Source organism: Oncorhynchus gorbuscha, linkage group LG13 (genome assembly GCF_021184085.1).
Source record: "Oncorhynchus gorbuscha isolate QuinsamMale2020 ecotype Even-year linkage group LG13, OgorEven_v1.0, whole genome shotgun sequence".
Taxonomy (NCBI): Eukaryota; Metazoa; Chordata; class Actinopteri; order Salmoniformes; family Salmonidae; genus Oncorhynchus; species Oncorhynchus gorbuscha.
Window position 1 is genome coordinate 86,139,904 of NC_060185.1, and position 26,592 is coordinate 86,166,495.

Genomic DNA, 26,592 nt, shown 5'->3' on the forward strand with positions numbered 1-26,592 from the left:
ACACACAGTACACACAGTACACACACACAGTACACACACAGTACTCACAGTACACACACAGTACATACACACAGTACACACACAGTACACACACACAGTACACACACAGTACACACACAGTACACACTGTACAGAAACAGTACACACACACAGTACACACACAGTACACACACACAGTACACACACAGTACTCACAGTACACACACAGTACACACACACAGTACACACACAGTACACACACAGTACACACACAGTACACACAGTACACACACAGTACACACACACAGTACACACACAGTACACACACACAGTACACACACAGTACACACAGTACACACACACAGTACACACACACAGTACACACACAGTACACACACACAGTACACACACACAGTACACACACAGTACACACACACAGTACACACACAGTACACACACAGTACACACTGTACAGAAACAGTACACACACACACAGTACACACACAGTACACACACAGTACTCACAGTACACACACAGTACTCACACACATGACCTATACTTCATGGATGCCACCCCCCTCCCCCTCTCCTTCCACCAGGAGTGTTGACACAGAGTGAGGGAGGTCAAGGAGGAAGGTTGGAACATGGCCACACACACCTGACATCCCCCAAGACACAAGAGGGGATCCCAACTTCATGTATCTGTGCACATACATGCATGATTGTGTCTGTCTATCGTGTGTGTGTGTGTGTGTGTGTGTGTGTGTGTGTGTGTGTGTGTGTGTGTGTGTGTGTGTGTGTGTGTGTGTGTGTGTGTGTGTGTGTGTGTGTGTGTGTGTGTGTGTGTGTGTGTGTGTGTGTGTGTGTGTGTGTGGCAGCAGGGTCTGTCGTACTGCTAAAGGTTCTGCTCTTGCCATGCGGTGGCAGTCTAGGAGAGGTCAGGTCATGGCCGGGGGAGGCAGAGAGCTCTAAGACAGATGGCCAGGAGGGACAAACAGGTCATTGAATGTGTTAGGGCCATCAGGCCATAGTAGGAGCATTAGACAGGATGTTACTAGTTTAGATATCAGATGGCGACTGTGACTTTAATCTCTTGACTTTTCTGTCAGTGCTGTATGTCCCTCGAGGGTTTCTGTAGCAGAAGTGATGTATAGGGGATTTTTTGAGGTGAGAGAGAGAGAGAGAGAGAGAGAGAGAGAGAGAGAGAGAGAGAGAGAGAGAGAGAGAGAGAGAGAGAGAGAGAGAGAGACAGACAGACAGACAGACAGACAGACAGACAGACAGACAGACAGACAGACAGACAGACAGACAGACAGACAGACAGAGAGAGAGAGAGAGAGAGAGAGAGAGAGAGAGAGAGAGAGAGAGAGAGAGAGAGAGAGGGAGAGGAGAGAGAGAGAGAGAGAGAGAGAGAGAGAGAGAGAGAGAGAGAGAGACAGACAGACAGACAGACAGACAGACAGACAGACAGACAGACAGACAGACAGACAGACAGACAGACAGACAGACAGACAGACAGACAGACAGACAGACAGACAGACAGACAGACAGACAGACAGACAGACAGACAGACAGACAGACAGACAGACAGACAGACAGACAGACAGACAGACAGACAGACAGACAGACAGACAGACAGACAGACAGACAGACAGACAGACAGACAGACAGACAGACAGACAGACAGACAGACAGGGGGAGAGGGGGAGAGGGGGAGAGGGGGAGAGGGAGAGAGGGGGAGAGAGGGAGAGAGGGAGAGGGGGAGAGGGAGAGAGGGGGAGAGGGGGAGAGAGGGAGAGAGGGAGAGAGAGAATGCAGGAGTGAAAAGAGGTGTGGAAAAGAAGAGGGGAGCAGATATCCGTGAGGAGTCTCTTTTGGTGTTTTAGTGAGGCTCATTGCATTTCTAGAATTCCTTGTTCTTTCATTCATTAGTGCTGGTGTTATCTCCATCTGATCCTTAGCCCAATTAGACTGTGGTGCTTCACTGACTGGTTGGAAACACACATTAAATGAAGACAGAGTACTGTCTCTCTCTCGCACGCGCTCTCGCTCTCGCTCGCTCGTTTCAGATCAGATAGTAAATACCCCAATATCCTGTCTCTAACAATGGATGGATGGATGCATGTAGAGGAGTAGAGAGAGAAGAGGAGAGGAGAACAGGGAGGAGAGGAGAAGAGAGAAGAGAAAAGGGAGGAGAGAGAATGTTAGGCCAGAGCAGAGTGAGTCAATGTGTGTTGTTGTGGTGATCTTCTGTCTTAATCAGTAGAGAGCTCTAATCCACATCTTTAGCCCATCACAAACTAACACACAGTCTGTCTGTAGACCTGTGTGCTCCAGTGCACTTTCCTCTGCATGTGACACTTCTATATCTGTGTTTCTCTGTACTGTACAGAAAGCAGAGTTCTCAGCATCTCGTTTAACCTTTGTGTTACAGTCAATGACAGTTTAGTTGATCAGTTGGACAGTGCTCTACCCCAGGGGGATGGCAGTGTGTGGTACTGCTTTGATTATCACATAATGATCACACACACACACACACACACAATCTTGTACAGCTAACCTTGTGGGGACACGCAATTCAGTCCCATTCGAAATCCTATTTTCCCTAACCCCTAAACCTAACCCTAACATGTACTCTTACCTTAACCCTAAACCTAACCTTAACCCTAAACCTAACCCTAAACCTAACCCAAGCTTCAAACCCTAAAACTAACCCTAGCTCCTAAACATAAACCTAACCCTAGCTCCTAACCCTAAAACTAACCCTAGCTCCTAACCCTAAAACTAACCCTAGCTCCTAACCCTAAAACTAACCCTAGCTCCTTACCCTAAACCTAAAAATAACCCTAGCTCCTAACCCTAAACTTAACACTAACCCGTACTCTTACCCTAACCTTAACCCTAAACCTAACCCTAGCTCCTTACCCTAACCCTAAAACTAACCCTAGCTTCTAACCCTAAAACTAACCCTAGCTCCTAAACATAAACCTAACCCTAGCTCCTAACCCTAAAACTAACCCTAGCTCCTAACCCTAAAACTAACCCTAGCTCCTAACCCTAAAACTAACCCAAACCCTAACTCCTAACCCTAACCCTAAACCTAACGCTAGCTCCTAACCCTAAACCTAACCCTAAACCTAACCCTAGCTCCTAACCCTAACCCTAGCTCCTAACCCTGAACCTAACCCTAGCTCCTAACCCTGAACCAAACCCTAGCTCCTAACCCTAAACCTAACCCTAGCTTCCAACCCTAAACCTAACCCTAGCTTCTAACCCTAAACCTAACCCTAGCTCCTAACCCTAGCTCCTAACCCTGAACCTAACCCTAGCTCCTAACCCTGAACCTATCCCTAGCTTCTAAACCTAACCCTAGCTTCTAACCCTAAACCTAACCCTAGCTCCTAACCCTAACCCTAGCTCCTAACCCTGAACCTAACCCTAGCTCCTAACCCTAACCCTAGCTCCTAACCCTAGACCTAACCCTAGCTCCTAACCCTGAACCTAACCCTAGCTCCTAACCCTAACCCTAACCCTAGACCTGACCCTAGCTCCTAACCCTAAACTTAACCCTAGCTCCTAAACCTAACCCTAGCTCCTAACCCTAAACCTAACCCTAGGTCCTAACCATAAACCTAACGCTAGCTCCTAACCCTAAACCTAACCCTAAACCTAACCCTAGCTCCTAACCCTAACACTAGCTCCTAACCCTGAACCTAACCCTAGCTCCTAACCCTGAACCAAACCCTAGCTCCTAACCCTAAACCTAACCCTAGCTTCCAACCCTAAACCTAACCCTAGCTTCTAACCCTAAACCTAACCCTAGCTCCTAACCCTAACCCTAGCTCCTAACCCTGAACCTAACCCTAGCTCCTAACCCTGAACCAAACCCTAGCTCCTAACCCTAAACCTAACCCTAGCTTCCAACCCTAAACCTAACCCTAGCTTCTAACCCTAAACCTAACCCTAGCTCCTAACCCTAACCCTAGCTCCTAACCCTGAACCTAACCCTAGCTCCTAACCCTGAACCAAACCCTAGCTCCTAACCCTAAACCTAACCCTAGCTTCCAACCCTAAACCTAACCCTAGCTTCTAACCCTAAACCTAACCCTAGCTCCTAACCCTAGCTCCTAACCCTGAACCTAACCCTAGCTCCTAACCCTGAACCTAACCCTAGCTTCTAAACCTAACCCTAGCTTCTAACCCTAAACCTAACCCTAGCTCCTAACCCTAACCCTAGCTCCTAACCCTGAACCTAACCCTAGCTCCTAACCCTAACCCTAGCTCCTAACCCTAGACCTAACCCTGAACCTAACCCTAGCTCCTAACCCTAACCCTAACCCTAGACCTGACCCTAGCTCCTAACCCTAAACTTAACCCTAGCTCCTAAACCTAACCCTAGCTCCTAACCCTAAACCTAACCCTAGGTCCTAACCCTAAACCTAACGCTAGCTCCTAACCCTAAACCTAACCCTAAACCTAACCCTAGCTCCTAACCCTAACACTAGCTCCTAACCCTGAACCTAACCCTAGCTCCTAACCCTGAACCAAACCCTAGCTCCTAACCCTAAACCTAACCCTAGCTTCCAACCCTAAACCTAACCCTAGCTTCTAACCCTAAACCTAACCCTAGCTCCTAACCCTAGCTCCTAACCCTGAACCTAACCCTAGCTCCTAACCCTGAACCTAACCCTAGCTTCTAAACCTAACCCTAGCTTCTAACCCTAAACCTAACCCTAGCTCCTAACCCTAACCCTAGCTCCTAACCCTGAACCTAACCCTAGCTCCTAACCCTAACCCTAGCTCCTAACCCTGAACCTAACCCTAGCTCCTAACCCTAACCCTAGACCTAACCCTAGCTCCTAACCCTAAACTTAACCCTAGCTCCTAAACCTAACCCTAGCTCCTAACCCTAAACCTAACCCTAGGTCCTAACCCTGAACCTAACCCTAGCTCCTAACCCTAGACCTAACCCTAGCTCCTAACCCTAAACCTAACCTTAGCTCCTAACCTCTAAACCTAACCTAACACACACACACACACACACACACACACACACACACACACACACACACACACACACACACACACACACACACACACACACACACACACACACACACACACACACCCTTGAGAATTAGGCAATAGCAATAATTAACAGTTATAATCAATAACAGATCTTCTCTAAATGTTTAAACCTGGAGATTCAAAAACTCCCTCCATCTATTCTCCTCCTCCTTCTCCTCCTCCTCCTTCCTCCCTCCTCCTCCTCCTCCCCTGTCTCCTCCTCCCCCTGTCTCCTCCTCCTCCTCCTCCTCCTCCTCCTCCTCCTCCTCCCCTGTCTCCTCCTCCTCCCCCTCTCTCCTCCTCCTCCTCCCTCCTCCTCCTCCTCCCTCCTTCTCCTCCTCCTCCTCCTCCTCCTCCCCCTGTCTCCTCCTCCTCCCTCCCCATGTCTCCTCCTCCCTCCTCCTCCCACTCCTCTTCCCTCCCCCTGTCTCCTGCTCCCTCCTCCCTCATCCTCCTCCCACTCCTCTTCCCACCCCCTGTCTCCTCCTCCTCATTCCTCCTCCTCCTCCCCCTGTCTCCTCCTCCTCCCTCCTCCTCCCACTCCTCTTCCCTGCCCCTTTCTCCTGCTCCCTCCTCCCTCATCCTCCTCCCACTCCTCTTCCCACCCCCTGTCTCCAACCTCCCTGTCTCTTCCTCCTCCTCCTCCCACTCCTCTTCCCTCCCCCTGTCTCCGGCTCCCACCTCCCTTCTCCCGCCTCCTCCCACTCCTCTTCCCACCCCCGTCTCTTTCTCCTTACCCCTGTATCGTCCTCCTCCCACTCCTCCTCCTTCTCCCTCCCTCCTCCCTCCTCCTCCTCCCACTCCTCTTCCCACCCCCTGTCTCCTCCTCCCCCCCTGTCTCTTCCTCCTCCTCCTCCTCCCACTCCTCTTCCCTCCCCCTGTCTCCTCCTCCCAAACTTCACTTTTAGTATTTTTTTGGAGAGAGGGACTGTAGATTAAATTAACCCCTACTTTACAAGACCTTAGGAATGAAGAGGTGGAAGGGAGAGGAGGAGGAAGGGAGAGGAGGAGGAGAAAGGGAGAGGAGGAGGAAGGGCGGAGGAGGAGGAAGGAGAAGAGGAGGAGAAAGGGAGAGGAGGAGAAAAGGAGAAGAGGGAGGTTGTTGGAAACCAATTACCACTAAACTCATTCGTCCAGAAGAATAACACTGTACAATTAACACACACACACACACACTTTATTTCTGCCACCTCCCCTGGCCATTCGGATAAATGCATATTAACTGTTCTAATTCCACTAAATTAACGAGTCTGGCCCCAATTACACTGCTAATTGTACACTGAGAGTTGTCCGGTCTTGTGTGTGTGTGTGTGTGTGTGTGTGTGTGTGTGTGTGTGTGTGTGTGTGTGTGTGTGTGTGTGTGTGTGTGTGTGTGTGTGTGTGTGTGTGTGTGTGTGTGTGTGTGTGTGTGTGTGTGTGTGTGTGTGTGTGTGTGTGTGTGTGTTAGATATTACCTTTTAAAGTAATAGCCGGTCCCCATCCCCCTTTGGTCCAATTAGGGAGTGTGTAATTGGCTGGTGTGTTCATTTAGGGGCTGTTCTATTGGCTGCCCTGGTTTCATTAGTGATGTGGTCCGGCTAGGGACAGAGAGAAACAGGGAGAGAGAGGGGGGAGGGGAGGGGGTGGGGGGTATTTGGTAGACAATACTGGATCGTCCTTTTTTATCAAGATACTGTGGGGATATAAACTCTATCACCTTGTCAAAATGAACGGACGCACACCCTCTCTCTCCACCCAGCTCCAAACACAACCTCTCTCTCCACCCAGCACCAAACAAACCCTCTCTCTCCACCCAGCTCCAAACACAACCTCTCTATCCACCCAGCACCAAACACAACCTCTCTCTCCACCCAGCACCAAACAAACCCTCTCTCTCCACCCAGCTCCAAACACAACCTCTCTCTCCACCCAGCACCAAACACAAACTCTCTCTCCACCCAGCTCCAAACACAACCTCTCTCTCCACCCAGCTCCAAACACAACCTCTCTCTCCACCCAGCACCAAACAAACCCTCTCTCTCCACCCAGCTCCAAACACAACCTCTCTCTCCACCCAGCACCAAACAAACCCTCTCTCTCCACCCAGCTCCAAACACAACCTCTCTCCACCCAGCACCAAACAAACCCTCTCTCTCCACCCAGCTCCAAACACAACCTCTCTCTCCACCCAGCACCAAACAAACCCTCTCTCTCCACCCAGCACCAAACAAACCCTCTCTCTCAACCCAGCACCAAACAAACCCTCTCTCTCCACCCAGCACCAAACAAACCCTCTCTCTTTACCCAGCTCCAAACACGACCTCTCTCTCCACCCAGCTCCAAACACAACCTCTCTCCACCCAGCACCAAAAAAACCCTCTCTCTCCACCCAGCGCCAAACACAACCTCTCTCTCCACCCAGCTCCAAACACAACCTCTCTCTCCACCCAGCACCAAACAAACCCTCTCTCTCCACCCAGCGCCAAACACAACCTCTCTCTCCACCCAGCTCCAAACACAATCTCTCTCTCCACCCAGCACCAAACAAACCCTCTCTCTCCACCCAGCTCCGAACACAACCTCTCTCTCCACCCAGCACCAAACAAACCCTCTCTCTCCACCCAGCGCCAAACACAACCTCTCTCTCCACCCAGCTCCAAACACAACCTCTCTCCACCCAGCGCCAAACACACCTCTCTCCACCCAGCTCCAAACAAACCCTCTCTCTCCACCCAGCGCCAAACAAACCCTCTCTCTCCACCCAGCTCCAAACACGACCTCTCTCTCCACCCAGCACCAAACAAACCCTCTTTCTCCACCCAGCTCCAAACACAACCTCTCTCTCCACCCAGCACCAAACAAACACTCTCTCTCTCCACACAGCTCCAAACACAACCTCTCTCTCCACCCAGCGCCCAAACAAACCCTCTCTCTCCACCCAGCGCCAAACACACCCTCTCTCTCCACCCAGCTCCAAACACACCTCTCTCCACCCAGCGCCAAACAAACCCTCTCTCTCCACCCAGCGCCAAACAAACCTTCTCTCTCCACCCAGTGCCAAACACACCCTCTCTCCACCCAGTGCCAAACACACCCTCTCTCCACCCAGTGCCAAACACACCCTCCACCCACCGCCAAACACACCCTCTCTCCACCCAGTGCCAAACACACCCTCTCTCCACCCAGTGCCAAACACACCCTCCACCCACCGCCAAACACACCCTCCACCCACCGCCAAACACACCCTCCACCCACCGCCAAACACACCCTCCACCCACCGCCAAACACACCCTCCACCCAGCGCCAAACACACCCTCCACCCAGCGCCAAACACACCCTCCACCCAGCGCCAAACACACCCTCCACCCAGCGCCAAACACACCCTCTCTCCACCCAGTGCCAAACACACCCTCCACCCAGCGCCACACACACCCTCTCTCCACCCAGTGCCAAACACACCCTCCACCCACCGCCAAACACACCCTCCACCCACCGCCAAACACACCCTCCACCCACCGCCAAACACACCCTCCACCCACCGCCAAACACACCCTCCACCCACCGCCAAACACACCCTCCACCCTGCACCAAACACACCCTCCACCCACCGCCAAACACACCCTCCACCCACCGCCAAACACACCCTCCACCAAACACACCCTCCACCCACCACCAAACACACCCTCCACCCACCACCAAACACACCCTCCACCCACCACCAAACACACCCTCCACCCACCGCCAAACACACCCTCCACCCACTGCCAAACACACCCTCCACCCATCGCCAAACACACCCTCCACCCACCGCCAAACACACCCTCCACCCTGCACCAAACACACCCTCCACCCACCGCCAAACACAACCTCCACCCACCGCCAAACACACCCTCCACCAAACACACCCTCCACCCACCACCAAACACACCCTCCACCCACCACCAAACACACCCTCCACCCACCACCAAACACACCCTCCACCCACCCAGTTGGTCCCCTGTTGTGTCTGGTGTTTCATTGGTCCTGTGTTTGTGTTCCACATCTCCCCTGTTGTGTCTGGTGTGTTTCATTGGTCCTGTGTTTGTGTTCCACATCTCCCCTGTTGTGTCTGGTGTGTTTCATTGGTCCTGTGTTTGTGTTCCACATCCCCCTGTTGTGTCTGGTGTTTCATTGGTCCTGTGTTTGTGTTCCACATCTCCCCTGTTGTGTCTGGTGTTTCATTGGTCCTGTGTTTGTGTTCCACATCTCCCTGTTGTGTCTGGTGTTTCATTGGTCCAGTGTTTGTGTTCCACATCTCCCTGTTGTGTCTGGTGTTTCATTGGTCCTGTGTTTGTGTTCCACATCTCCCTGTTGTGTCTGGTGTTTCATTGGTCCTGTGTTTGTGTTCCACATCTCCCTGTTGTGTCTGGTGTGTTTCATTGGTCCTGTGTTTGTGTTCCACATCTCCCTGTTGTGTCTGGTGTTTCATTGGTCCTGTGTTTGTGTTCCACATCTCCCTGTTGTGTCTGGTGTTTCATTGGTCCTGTGTTTGTGTTCCACATCTCCCTGTTGTGTCTGGTGTGTTTCATTGGTCCTGTGTTTGTGTTCCACATCTCCCTGTTGTGTCTGGTGTTTCATTGGTCCTGTGTTTGTGTTCCACATCTCCCCTGTTGTGTCTGGTGTGTTTCATTGGTCCTGTGTTTGTGTTCCACATCTCCCCTGTTGTGTCTGGTGTGTTTCATTGGTCCTGTGTTTGTGTTCCACATCTCCCCTGTTGTGTCTGGTGTGTTTCATTGGTCCTGTGTTTGTGTTCCACATCTCCCTGTTGTGTCTGGTGTGTTTCATTGGTCCTGTGTTTGTGTTCCACATCTCCCCTGTTGTGTCTGGTGTTTCATTGGTCCTGTGTTTGTGTTCCACATCTCCCTGTTGTGTCTGGTGTTTCATTGGCCTGTGTTTGTGTTCCACATCTCCTGTTGTGTCTGGTGTTTCATTGGTCCTGTGTTTGTGTTCCACATCTCCCTGTTGTGTCTGGTGTTTCATTGGTCCTGTGTTTGTGTTCCACATCTCCCTGTTGTGTCTGGTGTTTCATTGGTCCTGTGTTTGTGTTCCACATCTCCCTGTTGTGTCTGGTGTGTTTCATTGGTCCTGTGTTTGTGTTCCACATCTCCCCTGTTGTGTCTGGTGTTTCATTGGTCCTGTGTTTGTGTTCCACATCTCCCTGTTGTGTCTGGTGTTTCATTGGTCCTGTGTTTGTGTTCCACATCTCCCTGTTGTGTCTGGTGTTTCATTGGTCCTGTGTTTGTGTTCCACATCTCCCTGTTGTGTCTGGTGTGTTTCATTGGTCCTGTGTTTGTGTTCCACATCTCCCCTGTTGTGTCTGGTGTGTTTCATTGGTCCTGTGTTTGTGTTCCACATCTCCCCTGTTGTGTCTGGTGTTTCATTGGTCCTGTGTTTGTGTTCCACATCTCCCTGTTGTGTCTGGTGTTTCATTGGTCCTGTGTTTGTGTTCCACATCTCCCTGTTGTGTCTGGTGTGTTTCATTGGTCCTGTGTTTGTGTTCCACATCTCCCCTGTTGTGTCTGGTGTGTTTCATTGGTCCTGTGTTTGTGTTCCACATCTCCCGTTGTGTCTGGTGTTTCATTGGTCCTGTGTTTGTGTTCCACATCTCCCCTGTTGTGTCTGGAATCATGGAAAGGTGCGTGCACACAACACTTCCTCATTAGATTGCGTCAGTGAAGCCGGTAATTACATCATTTTATTCCGCGGCGTATAAGAATTGCACTACTACTGAAAAGATGCATGTCTACTATAGTCAGTGACTGCAGTAATCATTATCCATGTTGTGTCATGTGGAAATGTGTGTCTATTTGTGTTTGATTTGACTTTTCTCAGTCTTTTCAACTGTTTATTAGGGTTTGATGGTTTAACCGGTTTTCAAATTGTCAAGAAAAAGGAATCAGGGATATTCAAATCTTATCCTACCAGGTCCAGATTACTGCTGCTTTTCTGTTCTGCCTGACAACGAATTGCAAACACCTGGTGTCCCAGGTCTAAATCAGGCCCTGATTGGATGGAGAAGAATAACAACAGCAGTAGAACTGGTCTAAATCGGTCCCTGATTAGAAGGGTAGTCGTCAAGCTCCATATTTGAATTTGAGGGGTATAAAGCCATCCTATAGGCTTCACATAACACACTCTATACACATCTGAACATCTATACATACATCAACAGGTCAGACCCTGGTCATTGTTTGAGAGAGCTGTGAGTGTCTGTTCAGAGATCATGCAGTCTAACTGGAGTGGGCCTCAGCCTTTTACCATAGTGGTGGAATTCAAGGTGACCTTCAACAAGGCTCTGTTGGAATGTCAGAGGTAACAGTCAGCCTTTGTTTATGTGGAATTGGAACACTGAGAACTCTGGAACATCTGCCATCCTATTCCATCTATCACCATGGACACCAGAAAAGACCAACAGGGAGAGAAGGAGAAGGGGAGGAATCAAATCAATTGTTTTTATAAAGACCTTTTTACATCAGCCGATGTCACAAAGTGCTGTACAGAAACCCAGCCTAAAACCCCAAACAACAAGCAATGCAGATGTAGAAGCACGGTGGCTAGGAAAAACTCCCTAGAAAGGCAGGAATCTAGGGACAAACCTAGAGAGGAACCAGGTTCTGAGGGGTGACCAGTCCTCTTCTGGCTGTGCCGGGTGGAGATTATAACAGAACATGGCCAAGATGTTCAAACGTTCATAGATGACCACCAGGGTCAAATAATAATAATCCCAGTGGTTGTTGAGGGTGCAACAGGTCAGCACCTCAGGAGTAAATGTCAGTTGGCTTTTCATAGCGGAGGAGGAAGGGAGATAAGGGGGGGAGTAAGGGAGGGGAGAAGGGTGTTTGGTCTTTCAACATGTTCCAGAGAGAAGAGTGGTGATGACACACATACATGAACACCTAGTTTCTGGTCTGTCTGTCCTTATGAAGATGACTTGATGACTCTGTGTGACTGGCTGTCCAAACAATGGACTCATTATTTTGCCCTCCTGCTCTCTCTTCTCTCCCTTCTTTCTCTCTCCTCTCCCTCCTTCACTTCCTCTTCTCTTTCAAATAAAATACCATTGTGGAAAAGTGTGAAATACTTTGTTTTACGAGCCCTTTCTCAACAATGCAGTTAAAACAATGAATAAATAGATCCAAGTAAAATAGTGACAAGAAAATAACACAATAAATAACAATAATGAGGCTGCATAAAGGAGTAGTGGTACTGAGTCAGTGTGCTGGTATACGAGGTAGTTGTATACAGGAGTAGTGGTACTGAGTCAGTGTGCTGGTATACGAGGTAGTTGTATACAGGAGTAGTGGTACTGAGTCAGTGTGCTGGTATACGAGGTAGTTGTATACAGGAGTAGTGGTACTGAGTCAGTGTGCTGGTATACGAGGTAGTTGTATACAGGAGTAGTGGTACTGAGTCAGTGTGCTGGTATACGAGGTAGTTGTATACAGGAGTAGTGGTACTGAGTCAGTGTGCTGGTATACGAGGTAGTTGTATACAGGAGTAGTGATACTGAGTCAGTGTGCTGGTATACGAGGTACTTGTATACAGGAGTAGTGGTACTGAGTCAGTGTGCTGGTATACGAGGTAGTTGTATACAGGAGTAGTGGTACTGAGTCAGTGTGCTGGTATACGAGGTAGTTGTATACAGGAGTAGTGGTACTGAGTCAGTGTGCTGGTATACGAGGTAGTTGTATACAGGAGTAGTGGTACTGAGTCAGTGTGCTGGTATACGAGGTAGTTGTATACAGGAGTAGTGGTACTGAGTCAGTGTGCTGGTATACGAGGTAGTTGTATACAGGAGTAGTGGTACTGAGTCAGTGTGCTGGTATACGAGGTAGTTGTATACAGGAGTAGTGGTACTGAGTCAGTGTGCTGGTATACGAGGTAGTTGTATACAGGAGTAGTGGTACTGAGTCAGTGTGCTAGTGTAGGAGGTGATAGATTCCTCTGTGTGTTTCTCTTCTTTCGCTCTTCTTTCCTGTCTTTCTCTGTCTTCTCTCTCGACCTCCCCAGGGAGATATTCTGTCCATTCCTTCTGAAAATGAATCATAGAAAACCCATTTACCGCAGGCTCCATCCTCCCCCTTCTCCCCCTCTCTCTTCCCTCCTTCTCACCTTCCCTTTCTCATTTTCCCCCTCTCATCCACCTCTCATTTTCTCTATCCCTATCCAATTCATCCCTCTCTCTTCTCCCTCTACACATCTCTCTCCTTCCTCTCTCTTTCCGCTTCTCCCCTTGCTCCTTCCATCTCTCTCCCTCTTTCCCTCCTTCTCTCCCTCTTTCCCTCCTTCCCTCTCTCTTTCCCTCCTTCCCTCCCTCTTTCCCTCCTTCCCTCTCTCTTTCCCTCCTTCCCTCCCTCTTTCCCTCCTTCCCTCTCTCTTTCCCTCCTTCCCTCTCTCTTTCCCTCCTTCCCTCCCTCTTTCCCTCCTTCGCTTCTCTCTTTCCCTCCTTCCCTCCCTCCTTCCCTCTCTCTTTCCCTCCTTCCCTCCCTCTTTCCCTCCTTCCCTCTCCCTATCCCTCCTTCCCTCCCTCTTTCCCTCCTTCCCTCTCTCTTTCCCTCCTTCCCTCTCTCTTTCCCTCCTTCCCTCCCTCTTTCCCTCCTTCTCTCTCTCTTTCCCTCCTTCCCTCCCTCTTTCCCTCCTTCCCTTCCTCTTTCCCTCCTTCCCTCTTTCTCCTTTTTCTTCCCCTGTCCGAGGCTCACACGTATTCCAGAGCTGTCTTAGATGTGGTGTATAGCAGGTAGGGTAACACATGTTGATACCAGGTTGTTGCCACAGACCACTTTGCCACTGTGAATTAAACATTAAGATGAAATAAATCCTCATGTACCCACTGATCTATTTTTTATCAAACACTCTGCCTCGTTAGGCCTGCCTCTCTGATCCACCGTGTGTGTGTGTGTGTGTGTGTGTGTGTGTGTGTGTGTGTGTGTGTGTGTGTGTGTGTGTGTGTGTGTGTGTGTGTGTGTGTGTGTGTGTGTGTGTGTGTGTGTGTGTGTGTGTGTGTGTGTGTGTGTGTGTGTGTGTGTGTGTGTGTGTGTGTGTGTGTGTGTGTGTGTGTGTGTGTGTGTGTGTGTAAAATGTGTCCCTATTTTTAACAAACCTGTTGTCTTTACCGCAGTGTAGGAAAGGACTAAGACTACCTTCTATAGGCCAGAGGTTCAACCTCACAACAAACTTATACACACACACACACATACACACATACAAAAGACATACACACTCACTCACTTGCTTACGTGTGTGATGAAGGAGGATGGAGGAGAGGGAAGATGATGAAGGCAAGGGAGGATGATGAAGGACAGGGAGCATGAAGGAGAGGGAAGATGATAAAGACCAGGGAAGAGGATGAAGTAGAAGGAAGAGGATGAAGGAGAGGGAAGAGGATGAAGGAGAGGGAAGAGGATGAATGAGAGGGAAGAGGATGAAGGAGAGTGAGGATGATGGAGAGGGAGGATGGTGAAGACAAGGGAAGAGGATGAAGGAGAGGGAAGAGGATGAAGGAGAGGGAAGAGGATGAAGGAGAGGGAAGCGCATGAAGGAAAAGGAAGAGGATGAAGGAGAGGGAAGAGGATGAAGGAAAAGGAAGAGGATGAAGGAGAGGGAAGAGGATGAAGGAGAGGGAAGAGGATGAAGACAAGGGAAGAGGATGAAGAAGAGGGAAGGGGATGAAGGAAAGGGAAGAGGATGAATGAGAGGGAAGAGGATGAAGGAGAGGTAAGAGGATGAAGGAGAGGGAAGAGGATGAAGGAGAGGGAAGAGGATGAAGGAGAGGGAAGAGGATGAAGGAAGAGGATGAAGGAGAGGGAAGAGGATGAAGACAAGGGAAGAGGATGAAGTACAGGGAGGATGAAGTAGAGGGAAGATGATGAAGACAAGGGAAGAGGGTGAAGGAGAGGGAAGATGATGAAGACAAGGGAAGAGGATGAAGGAGAGGGAAGAGGATGAAGACAAGGGAAGAGGATGAAGAAAAATGAAGTGGATGAAGGAGAGGGAAGAGGATGAAGGAGAGGGAAGAGGATGAAGACAAGGGAAGAGGATTAAGGAGAGGGAAGAGGATGAAGGGAGGATGAAGGAGAGGGAAGATGATGAAGGAGAGGGAAGATGATGAAGACAAGGGAAGAGGATGAATGAGAGGGAAGAGGATGAATGAGAGGGAAGAGGATGAAGGAGAGGTAAGAGGATGAAGGAGAGGGAAGAGGATGAAGGAGAGGTAAGAGGATGAAGGAGAGGGAAGAGGATGAAGGAGAGGGAAGAGGATGAAGGAGAGGGAAGAGGATGAATGAGAGGGAAGAGGATGAAGGAGAGGGAAGGGATGAAGGAGAGGGAAGAGGAAGATGGAGAGGAAAGAGGATGAAGGAGAGGGAAGATGATGAAGGAGAGGAAAGAGGATGATGGAGAGGGAAGAGGATGAAGGAGAGGAAAGAGGATGATGGAGAGGGAAGAGGATGAAGGAGAGGAAAGAGGATGATGGAGAGGGAAAATGATGAAGGAGAGGAAAGAGGATGATGGAGAGGGAAGAGGATGAAGGAGAGGGAAGAGGATGAAGGAGAGGGAAGATGATGAAGGAGAGGGAAGAGGATGAAGGAGAGGGAAGAGGATGATGGAGAGGAAAGAGGATGAAGGAGAGGGAAGAGGATGAAAGAGAGGAAAGAGGATGAAGGAGAGGGAAGAGGATGAAGGAGAGGGAAGAGGATGATGGAGAGGAAAGAGGATGATGGAGAGGGAAAAGGATGATGGAGGGGGAAGAGGATGAAGGAGAGGGAAGAGGATGAAAGAGAGGAAAGAGGATGAAGGAGAGGGAAGAGGATGAAAGAGAGGAAAGAGGATGAAGGAGAGGGAAGAGGATGAAGGAGAGGGAAGAGGATGATGGAGAGGAAAGAGGATGATGGATAGGGAAAAGGATGATGGAGGGGGAAGAGGATGAAGGAGAGGGAAGAGGATGAAGAGCAGCAGAGGGACCAGAGAAAGAAAGAAAGAATGAGAGAATGAGAGTGAGAGAGGGCATTGGTTCTTTCTGTAGAAACGCCTGTTCTTTTCTCTTGCTCTCTCTATCACTCTTTCGCTCTCTCTCTCTCTCTTGGCGGTGGGGTGACAAATAAAAGAGCTGACAGTGGAGGCCACGTAGCACCTGCGGTGTCAGCGCTTTTCTTTGACCAGGACCGAGGGAGGGACGGAGGGTAGGAGCGGGGGAGATGGAGGGAGTAAGATTCACCCTTGCGGGACAACCCCTAAACCTTACACTTACCCCTCTATTAGCTACATCTGTCTCCCCTCTCTCTGTCTCTCTGTCTCTCTCTAAATTCAATTCAAAGGCCATGGGAAACGTACACGAAATGACCAAAAGTATTCGGACACCTGCTTGTCGAACATCTCATTCCAAAATCATGGGTATTTCTGGAGTCAGTCCCCCCTTTGCTGCTATAACAGCCTCCATTCTTCTGGGAAGGCTTTCCACTAGATGTTGGAACATTGCTGACTTGCTTCCATTCAGCCACAAGAGCATTAGTGAGGTCAGGCACTGATGCTGGGCGATTAGGCCTGGCTCGCAGTCAGCGTTCCAATTCATCCCAAAGGTGTTCGATGGGGTTGAGGTCAGGACTCTATGTCGGCCAGTCAAGTTCTTCCACACCAATCTCGACAAACTATTTCTGTATGGACCTCACTTTGTGCACAGGCTATACACCACTCCAGCCGATGCTTGGCATTGCATATAGTGATCTTAGGCTTGTGTGTGGCTGCTCGGCCATGGAAACCCATTTAATGAAGCTCCCGACGAACAGTTCTTGTGTTGATTTTTGCTTCCAGAGGCAATTTGGAACTCAGTAGAGAGTGTTGCAACCCGAGGACAGGTAATCTTTATGCGCTTCAGCACTTGTTGGTCCCATTCTGTGAGCTTGTGTGGCCTACCACTTCGCAGCTGAGCCATTGTTGCTCCTAGATGTTTCCACTTCACAATAACAGCACTTACAGTTTACCGGGGCAGCTCTAGCAGGGCAGAAATTTGATGAACTGACTTGTTAGAAAGGTGGCATCCTATGACAGTGCCACGTTGAAAGTTACTGAGCTCTTCAGTAAGGCCAACCTACTGCCAATGTTCGTCTATGGAGAATGCATGGCTGTGTGCTCAATTTTATACACCTGTCAGCAACGGGTGTGGCTGAAATAGCCGAATCAACTCATTTGAAGGGGTGTGCACATACCTTGTATATTTGGTGTATGTTTAAAGTGCCAAAGCAAGTTCAATTAACAAAAGAAGACACAAAACAATATCAACAAAAACCTATTCCAAATGAACTGTAAACCTTGCACTCAAAAAGGTTTCAAAAAGATAAAGACAATTCAAGTGTTATATTAGCAGCGATGTGTTTTAGCAATATTGTAGTATGTAACAAACAGATAAATACTGGTGTTATTTAGTGTTGTTTGTGCTCCATTGGCTGCCCTTTTCTCATGGTAACGGGCCACAAATCTAGGAGATATGGGAGTTTATCGATGTTTTATTTGTTTTCAAATTCTTTGTGGGACTATGTGATCTTGGGATTAGGGTTAGAGTTAGAATTAAGGTTAGGAGGTTTAGTTTTAGGGGTTAAGGTTAGGTTAAAATTAGGGTTAGGGAAAATATAATTTTGAATGGGAATTAATTGTTTGTTCCCCACAAGGGTAGTACAACACACTTGTGTGCGTGTGTGTGTCCATAAATGTGTGTGTGAGACAATGTCTCTCATGACTTTGTCGTGGCTGAACGAAGACATGGATAATATACCGTTTGTTGGGTTTTTGGTGCATCAGCAAGACAGAACAGCAACCCCCGGTAAGACGAGGGGTGGCAAAGCTTCAATACAGGACTAAGATTGAATCCTACTACACCGGTTCTGACGCTTGTCAAATGTGGCACCGCAGGGCTTACGGATTACAACAAAGGGAATCCCAGCAGCGAGCTGCCCAGTGAGACTACCAGACGGGCTAAATGCCTTTTATGCTCGCTTCGAGGTAAGCACCACTGAACCATGCATGAGAGCACCAGCTATTCTGGAAGACTGTGAGAGTAAAACCGATGAGAGTAAAACCTTTAAACAGATCCACATTCAAAGGCCACAGGGCCAGACGAATTACCAGCATTCTCTGAGCATGCGCTGACCAACTGGCAAGTGTCTTCACTGACATTTTCAACCTCTCCCTGACCGAGTCTGTATTCCCTACATGTTTCAAACAGACCACCATAGTCCCTGTCCACAGATAATGCAATCTCTATTGCACTCCACACTGCCCTTCCCCACCTGGACAAAAGGAACACCTATGTGAGAATGCTATTCGTTGACTACAGCTCAGCATTCAGCACCATAGTGCCCTCAAAGCTCATCACTAAGCTAAGGACCCTGGGACTAAACACCTCCCTCTGCAACAGGATCCTAGACATGCTGATGGGCCGCCACTAGGTGGTAAGGGTAGGCAACAACACATCTGCCACGCTGATCCTCAACATGGGGGGGCTCCCTTATGGGTGCATGCTTAGTCCCCTCCCGTACTCCCTGTTCACCCACGTCTGCGTGGCCATGCACGACTCCAACACCATCATTAAGTTTACCAATGACACAACAGTGGTAGGCCTGATCACCAACAATGATGAGACAGTTTATAGGGAGGAGGTCAGAGACCTGGAAGTGTGGTGCCAAGACAACAATCACTCCCTCAACGTGAGCAAGACAATGGAGCTGATCGTGGACTACAGGAAAAGGAGGGCCGAGCACCCCCCCATTCAGATCGATGGGGTTGTAGTGGAGCATATCAAAGTTCCTTGGTGTCCACATTACAAACACACTATCATGGTCCAAACACACCAAGACAGTCGTGAAGAGGGCACGACAAAGCCTATTGCTCCTCAGGAGACTCCTCAGGAGACTCAGATCCTCAGATCCTCAAAAAGTTATGCAGCTGCACCATCGAGAGCATGGTTGCATCCCTGCTTGGCTTGGCAGCTGCTCGGCATCCAGACCGCAAGGCACTACAGAGGGTAGTGCGGGTAGTGTGTATGGCCCAGTACATCAATGGTGCCAAGCTTCCTGCCATCCAGGACCTCTATACCAGGCAGTGTCAGAGGAAGGCCCTAAATTATCAAAGACTCCAGCCACTCAAGTCAAAGAATTCCTCTGCTACCACACGGCAAGCGGTACCTTTGTTTTGTCCAAAAGCCTTGTCAACAGCTTCTACCCCCAAGCCATAAGACTGCTGAACAGCTTCTACCCCCAAGCGATAAGACTGCTGAACAGCTTCTACCCCCAGGCCATAAGACTGCTGAACAGCTTCTACCCCCAAGCCATAAGACTGCTGAACAGCTTCTACCCCCAGGCCATAAGACTGCTGAACAGCTTCTACCCCCAAGCGATAAGACTGCTGAACAGCTTCTACCCCCAGGCCATAAGACTGCTGAACAGCTTCTACCCCCAAGCCATAAGACTGCTGAACAGCTTCTACCCCCAAGCCATAAGACTGCTGAACAGCTTCTACCCCCAAGCCATAAGACTGCTGAACAGCTTCTACCCCCAAGCCATCAGACTGCTGAACAGCTTCTACCCCCAAGCCATCAGACTGCTGAACAGCTTCTACCCCCAAGCCATAAGACTGCTGAACAGCTTCTACCCCAAGCCATAAGACTGCTGAACAGCTTCTACCCCCAAGCGATAAGACTGCTGAACAGCTTCTACCCCAGGCCATAAGACTGCTGAACAGCTTCTACCCCCAAGCCATAAGACTGCTGAACAGCTTCTACCCCCAGGCCATAAGACTGCTGAACAGCTTCTACCCCCAAGCCATAAGACTGCTGAACAGCTTCTACCCCCAAGCCATAAGACTGCTGAACAGCTTCTACCCCCAAGCCATAAGACTGCTGAACAGCTTCTACCCCCAAGCCATCAGACTGCTGAACAGCTTCTACCCCCAAGCCATCAGACTGCTGAACAGCTTCTACCCCCAAGCCATAAGACTGCTGAACAGCTTCTACCCCAAGCCATAAGACTGCTGAACAGCTTCTACCCCCAAGCGATAAGACTGCTGAACAGCTTCTACCCCAGGCCATAAGACTGCTGAACAGCTTCTACCCCCAAGCCATAAGACTGCTGAACAGCTTCTACCCCCAAGCCATAAGACTGCTGAACAGCTTCTACCCCCAAGCCATCAGACTGCTGAACAGCTTCTACCCCCAAGCCATCAGACTGCTGAACAGCTTCTACCCCCAAGCCATCAGACTGCTGAACAGCTTCTACCCCCAAGCCATAAGACTGGTGAACAGCTTCTACCCCCAGGCCATAAGACTGCTGAACAGCTTCTACCCCCAAGCCATAAGACTGCTGAACAGCTTCTACCCCCAAGCCATCAGACTGCTGAACAGCTTCTAACCCCAAGCCATCAGACTGCTGAACAGCTTCTACCCCCAAGCCATCAGACTGCTGAACAGCTTCTACCCCCAAGCCATAAGACTGCTGAACAGCTTCTACCCCCAAGCCATAAGACTGCTGAACAGCTTCTACCCCCAAGCCATAAGACTGCTGAACAGCTTCTACCCCCAAGCGATAAGACTGCTGAACAGCTTCTACCCCCAAGCCATCAGACTGCTGAACAGCTTCTACCCCCAAGCCATCAGACTGCTGAACAGCTTCTAACCCCAAGCCATAAGACTGCTGAACAGCTTCTACCCCCAAGCCATAAGACTGCTGAACAGCTTCTACCCCAAGCCATCAGACTGCTGAACAGCTTCTACCCCCAAGCCATCAGACTGCTGAACAGCTTCTACCCCCAAGCCATCAGACTGCTGAACAGCTTCTACCCCCAAGCCATAAGAGCTGAACAGCTTCTACTCCCCCAAGCCATAAGACTGCTGAACAGCTTCTAACCCCAAGCCATAAGACTGCTGAACAGCTTCTACCCCCAAGCCATAAGACTGCTGAACAGCTTCTACCCCCAAGCCATAAGACTGCTGAACAGCTTCTACCCCCAAGCCATCAGACTGCTGAACAGCTTCTACCCCCAAGCCATAAGACTGCTGAACAGCTTCTACCCCCAAGCCATCAGACTGCTGAACAGCTTCTACCCCCAAGCGATAAGACTGCTGAACAGCTTCTACCCCCAAGCCATAAGACTGCTGAACAGCTTCTAACCCCAAGCCATAAGACTGCTGAACAGCTTCTACCCCCATGCCATAAGACTGCTGAACAGCTTCTAACCCCAAGCCATAAGACTGCTGAACAGCTTCTACCCCAAGCCATAAGACTGCTGAACAGCTTCTACCCCCAAGCCATAAGACTGCTGAACAGCTTCTACCCCCAAGCCATAAGACTGCTGAACAGCTTCTACCCCCAAGCCATAAGACTGCTGAACAGCTTCTACCCCCAAGCCATAAGACTGCTGAACAGCTTCTAACCCCAAGCCATAAGACTGCTGAACAGCTTCTACCCCCAAGCCAACAGTTCATCAAATGGCCACCCAGACTATTTACATTGATCCCCTTTTTTTTTACATTGCTGCTAATCGCTGTTTATTATCTATGTCACTTTACCCCTATCTACATATACATACTACCTCGATTACCTCGACTAACCCGTAGCCCTGCACATTGACCCCATGGAATACAGCCTTGTTATTGTTATTTTATTGTGTTACTTTTTATTGTTTAGTTTATTTAGCAATAATTGAGCAATTATTTTCCCTGAAAATAAACCCTGATGTATTGCTGATTTGATTTGAAAGGGTATGAGATGTGCAGAATTAATGTAGGCATCCTGGTGGGGAATGCATAAACAGATCACTATGTGAGGATGGGACAGGTAGAGAGAATGGGACAGGTAGAGAGAATGGGTCAGGTAGAGAGAATGGGACAGGTAGAGAGAATGGGTCAGGTAGAGAGAATGGGTCAGGTAGGGAGAATGGGACAGGTAGAGAGAATGGGTCAGGTAGAGAGAATGGGTCATGTAGAGAGAATGGGTCAGGTAGAGAGAATGGGTCAGGTAGAGAGAATGGGTCAGGTAGAGAGAATGGGTCAGGTAGAGAGAATGGGACAGGTAGAGAGAATGGGACAGGTAGAGAGAATGGGTCAGGTAGAGAGAATGGGTCAGGTAGAGAGAATGGGTCAGGTAGAGAGAATGGGTCAGGTAGAGAGAATGGGACAGGTAGAGAGAATGGGACAGGTAGAGAGAATGGGACAGGTAGAGAGAATGGGTCAGGTAGAGAGAATGGGTCAGGTAGAGAGAATGGGTCAGGTAGAGAGAATGGGTCAGGTAGAGAGAATGGGACAGGTAGAGAGAATGGGTCAGGTAGAGAGAATGGGTCAGGTAGAGAGAATGGGTCAGGTAGAGAGAATGGGACAGGTAGAGAGAATGGGACAGGTAGAGAGAATGGGTCAGGTAGAGAGAATGGGTCAGGTAATGGGTCAGGTAGAGAGAATGGGTCAGGTAGAGAGAATGGGTCAGGTAGAGAGAATGGGTCATGTAGAGAGAATGGGTCAGGTAGAGAGAATGGGACAGGTAGAGAGAATGGGACAGGTAGAGAGAATGGGTCAGGTAGAGAGAATGGGTCAGGTAGAGAGAATGGGTCAGGTAGAGAGAATGGGTCAGGTAGAGAGAATGGGACAGGTAGAGAGAATGGGTCAGGTAGAGAGAATGGGTCAGGTAGAGAGAATGGGTCAGGTAGAGAGAATGGGACAGGTAGAGAGAATGGGACAGGTAGAGAGAATGGGTCAGGTAGAGAGAATGGGTCAGGTAATGGGTCAGGTAGAGAGAATGGGTCAGGTAGAGAGAATGGGTCAGGTAGAGAGAATGGGTCATGTAGAGAGAATGGGTCAGGTAGAGAGAATGGGTCAGGTAGAGAGAATGGGACAGGTAGGGAGAATGGGACAGGTAGAGAGAATGGGTCAGGTAGAGAGAATGGGTCAGGTAGAGAGAATGGGACAGGTAGAGAGAATGGGACAGGTAGAGAGAATGGGTCAGGTAGAGAGAATGGGTCAGGTAGAGAGAATGGGACAGGTAGAGAGAATGGGACAGGTAGAGAGAATGGGTCAGGTAGAGAGAATGGGTCAGGTAGAGAGAATGGGTCAGGTAGAGAGAATGGGTCAGGTAGAGAGAATGGGACAGGTAGAGAGAATGGGTCAGGTAGAGAGAATGGGTCAGGTAGAGAGAATGGGTCAGGTAGAGAGAATGGGTCAGGTAGAGAGAATGGGACAGGTAGAGAGAATGGGTCAGGTAGAGAGAATGGGTCAGGTAGAGAGAATGGGTCAGGTAGAGAGAATGGGTCAGGTAGAGAGAATGGGACAGGTAGAGAGAATGGGTCAGGTAGAGAGAATGGGTCAGGTAGAGAGAATGGGTCAGGTAGAGAGAATGGGTCAGGTAGAGAGAATGGGACAGGTAGAGAGAATGGGACAGGTAGAGAGAATGGGACAGGTAGAGAGAATGGGACAGTTAGGGAGAATGGGACATGTAGAGAGAATGGGACATGTAGTCATGATGGGGCAGGTAGTGAGAATGGGACATGTAGAGAGAATGGGACATGTAGAGAGAATGGGACAGGTAGTTAGAATGGGACAGGTAGGGAGAATGGGAAATGTAGAGAGAATGAGACTGGTAGAGAGAATGGGACATGTAGTGAGAATGTGGCAGGAAGCGAGAATGGGACAGGTATTGAGAATGGAACAGGTAGTGAGAATGGGGCAGGTAGAGATAATGGGACAGGTAGTAAGAATGGGACATGTAGTCATGACAGGTAGTCAGGATGGGGCAGGTAGAGAGGAAGGGACAGGTTGTCAGGATGGGACAGGTTTGTAAGTCGCTCTGGATAAGAGCGTCTGCTAAATGACTTAAATGTAAATGTAGGTAGTCAGGGTGGAACAGGTAGTATGAATGGGACAAGGTGTGAGAATGGGACAGGTAGTCAGGGTGGGACAGGTAGTATGAATGGGACAAGGTGTGAGGATGGGGCAGGTAGTGAGGATGGGACAGGTTGTCAATACACACATAATGAGAATGCCTATAGTGGTCAACACATCCTTTGACCGCACGTGACCATACTCCGACCATAAAAACATAGTACCTTGTAGCACTGTCCACACACACACACACACACAACCACACACACACACACACACACACACACACACACACACACACACACACACACACACACACACACACACACACACACACACACACACACACACACACACACACACACACACACACACACACACACACACACACACACACACACACACACACACCCTCCCACTCCTCTGGTGAACGGACAATAAGAGATAGCAATATGAATCAGCAACGCCCGTGCCCTTCCCAAATCTGTGTAACACTCAAATGCTTTCCTTGTCTGTTTATTTCCTCTGAACTTCAATTAATTGAATTCAGTTCCTCTTTCTTCCTTTGTGAGAAAGTTGCTTGGCAGGGACTTCAAAAGAACAAGGGAGCCAGAGAGAGATAGAAAAACTCATCCACCAGCACAATAACACAACAGAACACAAAGGAGGAGAAGAGCGAGAGAAAGAAAGAGGCAGAGTTTTCTTTTCATCTGTTACTTGCTCACTGTGAGCTTGTGCCAAGACTCCCAAACAGAGACTGGTATCCTGTCTGGGGAGGGAGGGGGGGGGAGGGAGGGAGGGAGGGAGGGAGGGAGGGAGGGAGGGAGGGAGGGAGGGAGGGAGGGAGGGAGGGAGGGAGGGGGGATGAGGGAGGGAGGGAGGAAATGAGGGAGAGGGGGGGATAAAGTGAGAGAGGTAAAGAAAAGTATGCCTGTTATTTTCTAATCTCTTCTAGGTCAGTATGATCTGTGCAATTTCTATCTGCCTGAAAATTAAATAACATATACTGCTCCCCCCTACTCCCCCCTCTCATCCCCCTCTCCTCCCCTCTGTCTAGCCATTAACCTGTTGGATCTGACATGGCAACTGCAGCCCTCTGAAGGCCCTGTGTTGAACAACGGTCTGAGTACTGCAGGTTTAGCTGTCAACAGTGATGTGGCCACACTGCCCTCTGGAGGCAAAGGTGAGAACTACGACACTATAGCACCCACAACACACCTGCCGGCTACGGCACAACTACAACAAGACTATTCTTCTTCTAGCATTGTACTGTAGTTCTATTGGGCAGACATACATAGTTCAGAACTCATTTTCCCAGAATGCAAACTTTCAACGTTTTAATGGTTTTGCTATGTGATTACTGCTTACTGACATTGTGATGATCCTCCTCTCTTCAACTCTCTCTTTTCTCTCGCTCTCCTCTCCTCTCCCATAGCTCCATGGCAAGGTCCTAACAGCAGTATAGACAGTGGGGATGTGGAGGTGGGGAGGAGGGTGAGTCAGGAGATTCCTCCTGGGATGTTCTGGAGGTCTCTGCTTCACCTGGCCCAGCCGCAGTTCCTCAAGTTCAACATCTCCCTGGGGAAAGATGCTCTGTTCGGGGTCTACATCCGCAAGGGCCTGCCCCCCTCACACGCACAGGTAGACTGTTATAACACACACCTGGGTTGGGGTCAATTCAAATTGAAGGCAGTCAATTCAGGAAGTGATTTGAATTTAAAATTGAATATAAAATTCAAAAATGGAAAAACAGTAATAAATATCTTCTACTAGTTTATTAAGAAGTCGTTGTAAATAGATTACATTTTTTGAGTTATTGAATTAGGACTTCTGTTTACTTCCTGAATTGACACACACCAATACACACACAACACACACATACTGTATGCACCACATACACAGTTACACAAAACTGGACTGCACACACACTTACAGTATACACACACTTATGGAATTGAATTGACTTCCTGGTCTGAGCTTCCTGAAAGTGTTATTGTCTCTCCTCCTGCAGTATGACTACATGGAACGCTTGGACGGGAAAGAGAAGTGGAGTGTTGTCGAGTCTCCTCGAGAACGTCGCAGCATCCAGACTGTGGTTCTAAACGAAGCAGTGTTTGTTCAGTACCTGGACCTGGGAGCATGGCATCTAGCCTTCTACAATGACGGACGAGAAAGAGAGACTGTCTCCTTCAACACTGCTATAATGGGTAAGAGAGAGGGAGAGGGAGGGGGAGCGGGAGAGAGAGCAAGAGAGAAAGAGAGAGAGAGAGAGAGAGAGGGAGAGGGAGGGGGAGAGAGGGCAAGAGAGAGAGAGAGAGGGAGAGAGAGAGAGGGAGGGGGAGAGAGAGAGAGCAAGAGAGAGAGAGAGAGGGAGGGGGAGAGAGCAAGAGAGAGAGAGAGAGAGGGAGGGGGAGAGAGCAAGAGAGAGAGGAGAGAGAGAGAGAGAGAGAGAGAGAGAGAGAGAGAGAGAGAGAGAGAGAGAGAGAGAGAGAGAGAGAGAGAGAGAGAGAGAGCAAGAGAGAGAGAGAGAGGGGGAGAGAGAGAGAGAGAGAGAGAGAGAGAGAGAGAGAGAGAGAGAGAGAGAGAGAGAGAGAGAGAGAGAGGGGAGAGAGAGAGAGAGAGAGAGAGAGAGAGAGAGAGAGAGAGAGAGAGAGAGAGAGAGGAGGGGGGGAGCAAGAGAG

At 49.4% G+C, this 26,592-nt stretch overlaps 1 protein-coding gene across 1 annotated transcript in view; it reads left to right on the top strand.

The window, feature by feature from the left end:
* LOC123992382 (teneurin-2-like) overlaps nt 1–26,592 on the top strand; it is a 150,589-nt gene that overhangs the window by 53,923 nt on the left and 70,074 nt on the right. The window contains exons 5-7 of the mRNA XM_046293523.1: nt 24,969–25,094; nt 25,347–25,552; nt 25,923–26,118. Of these exons, the coding sequence (XP_046149479.1) occupies nt 24,969–25,094; nt 25,347–25,552; nt 25,923–26,118 (528 nt within the window). The remainder of the gene's footprint in view (nt 1–24,968; nt 25,095–25,346; nt 25,553–25,922; nt 26,119–26,592) is intronic.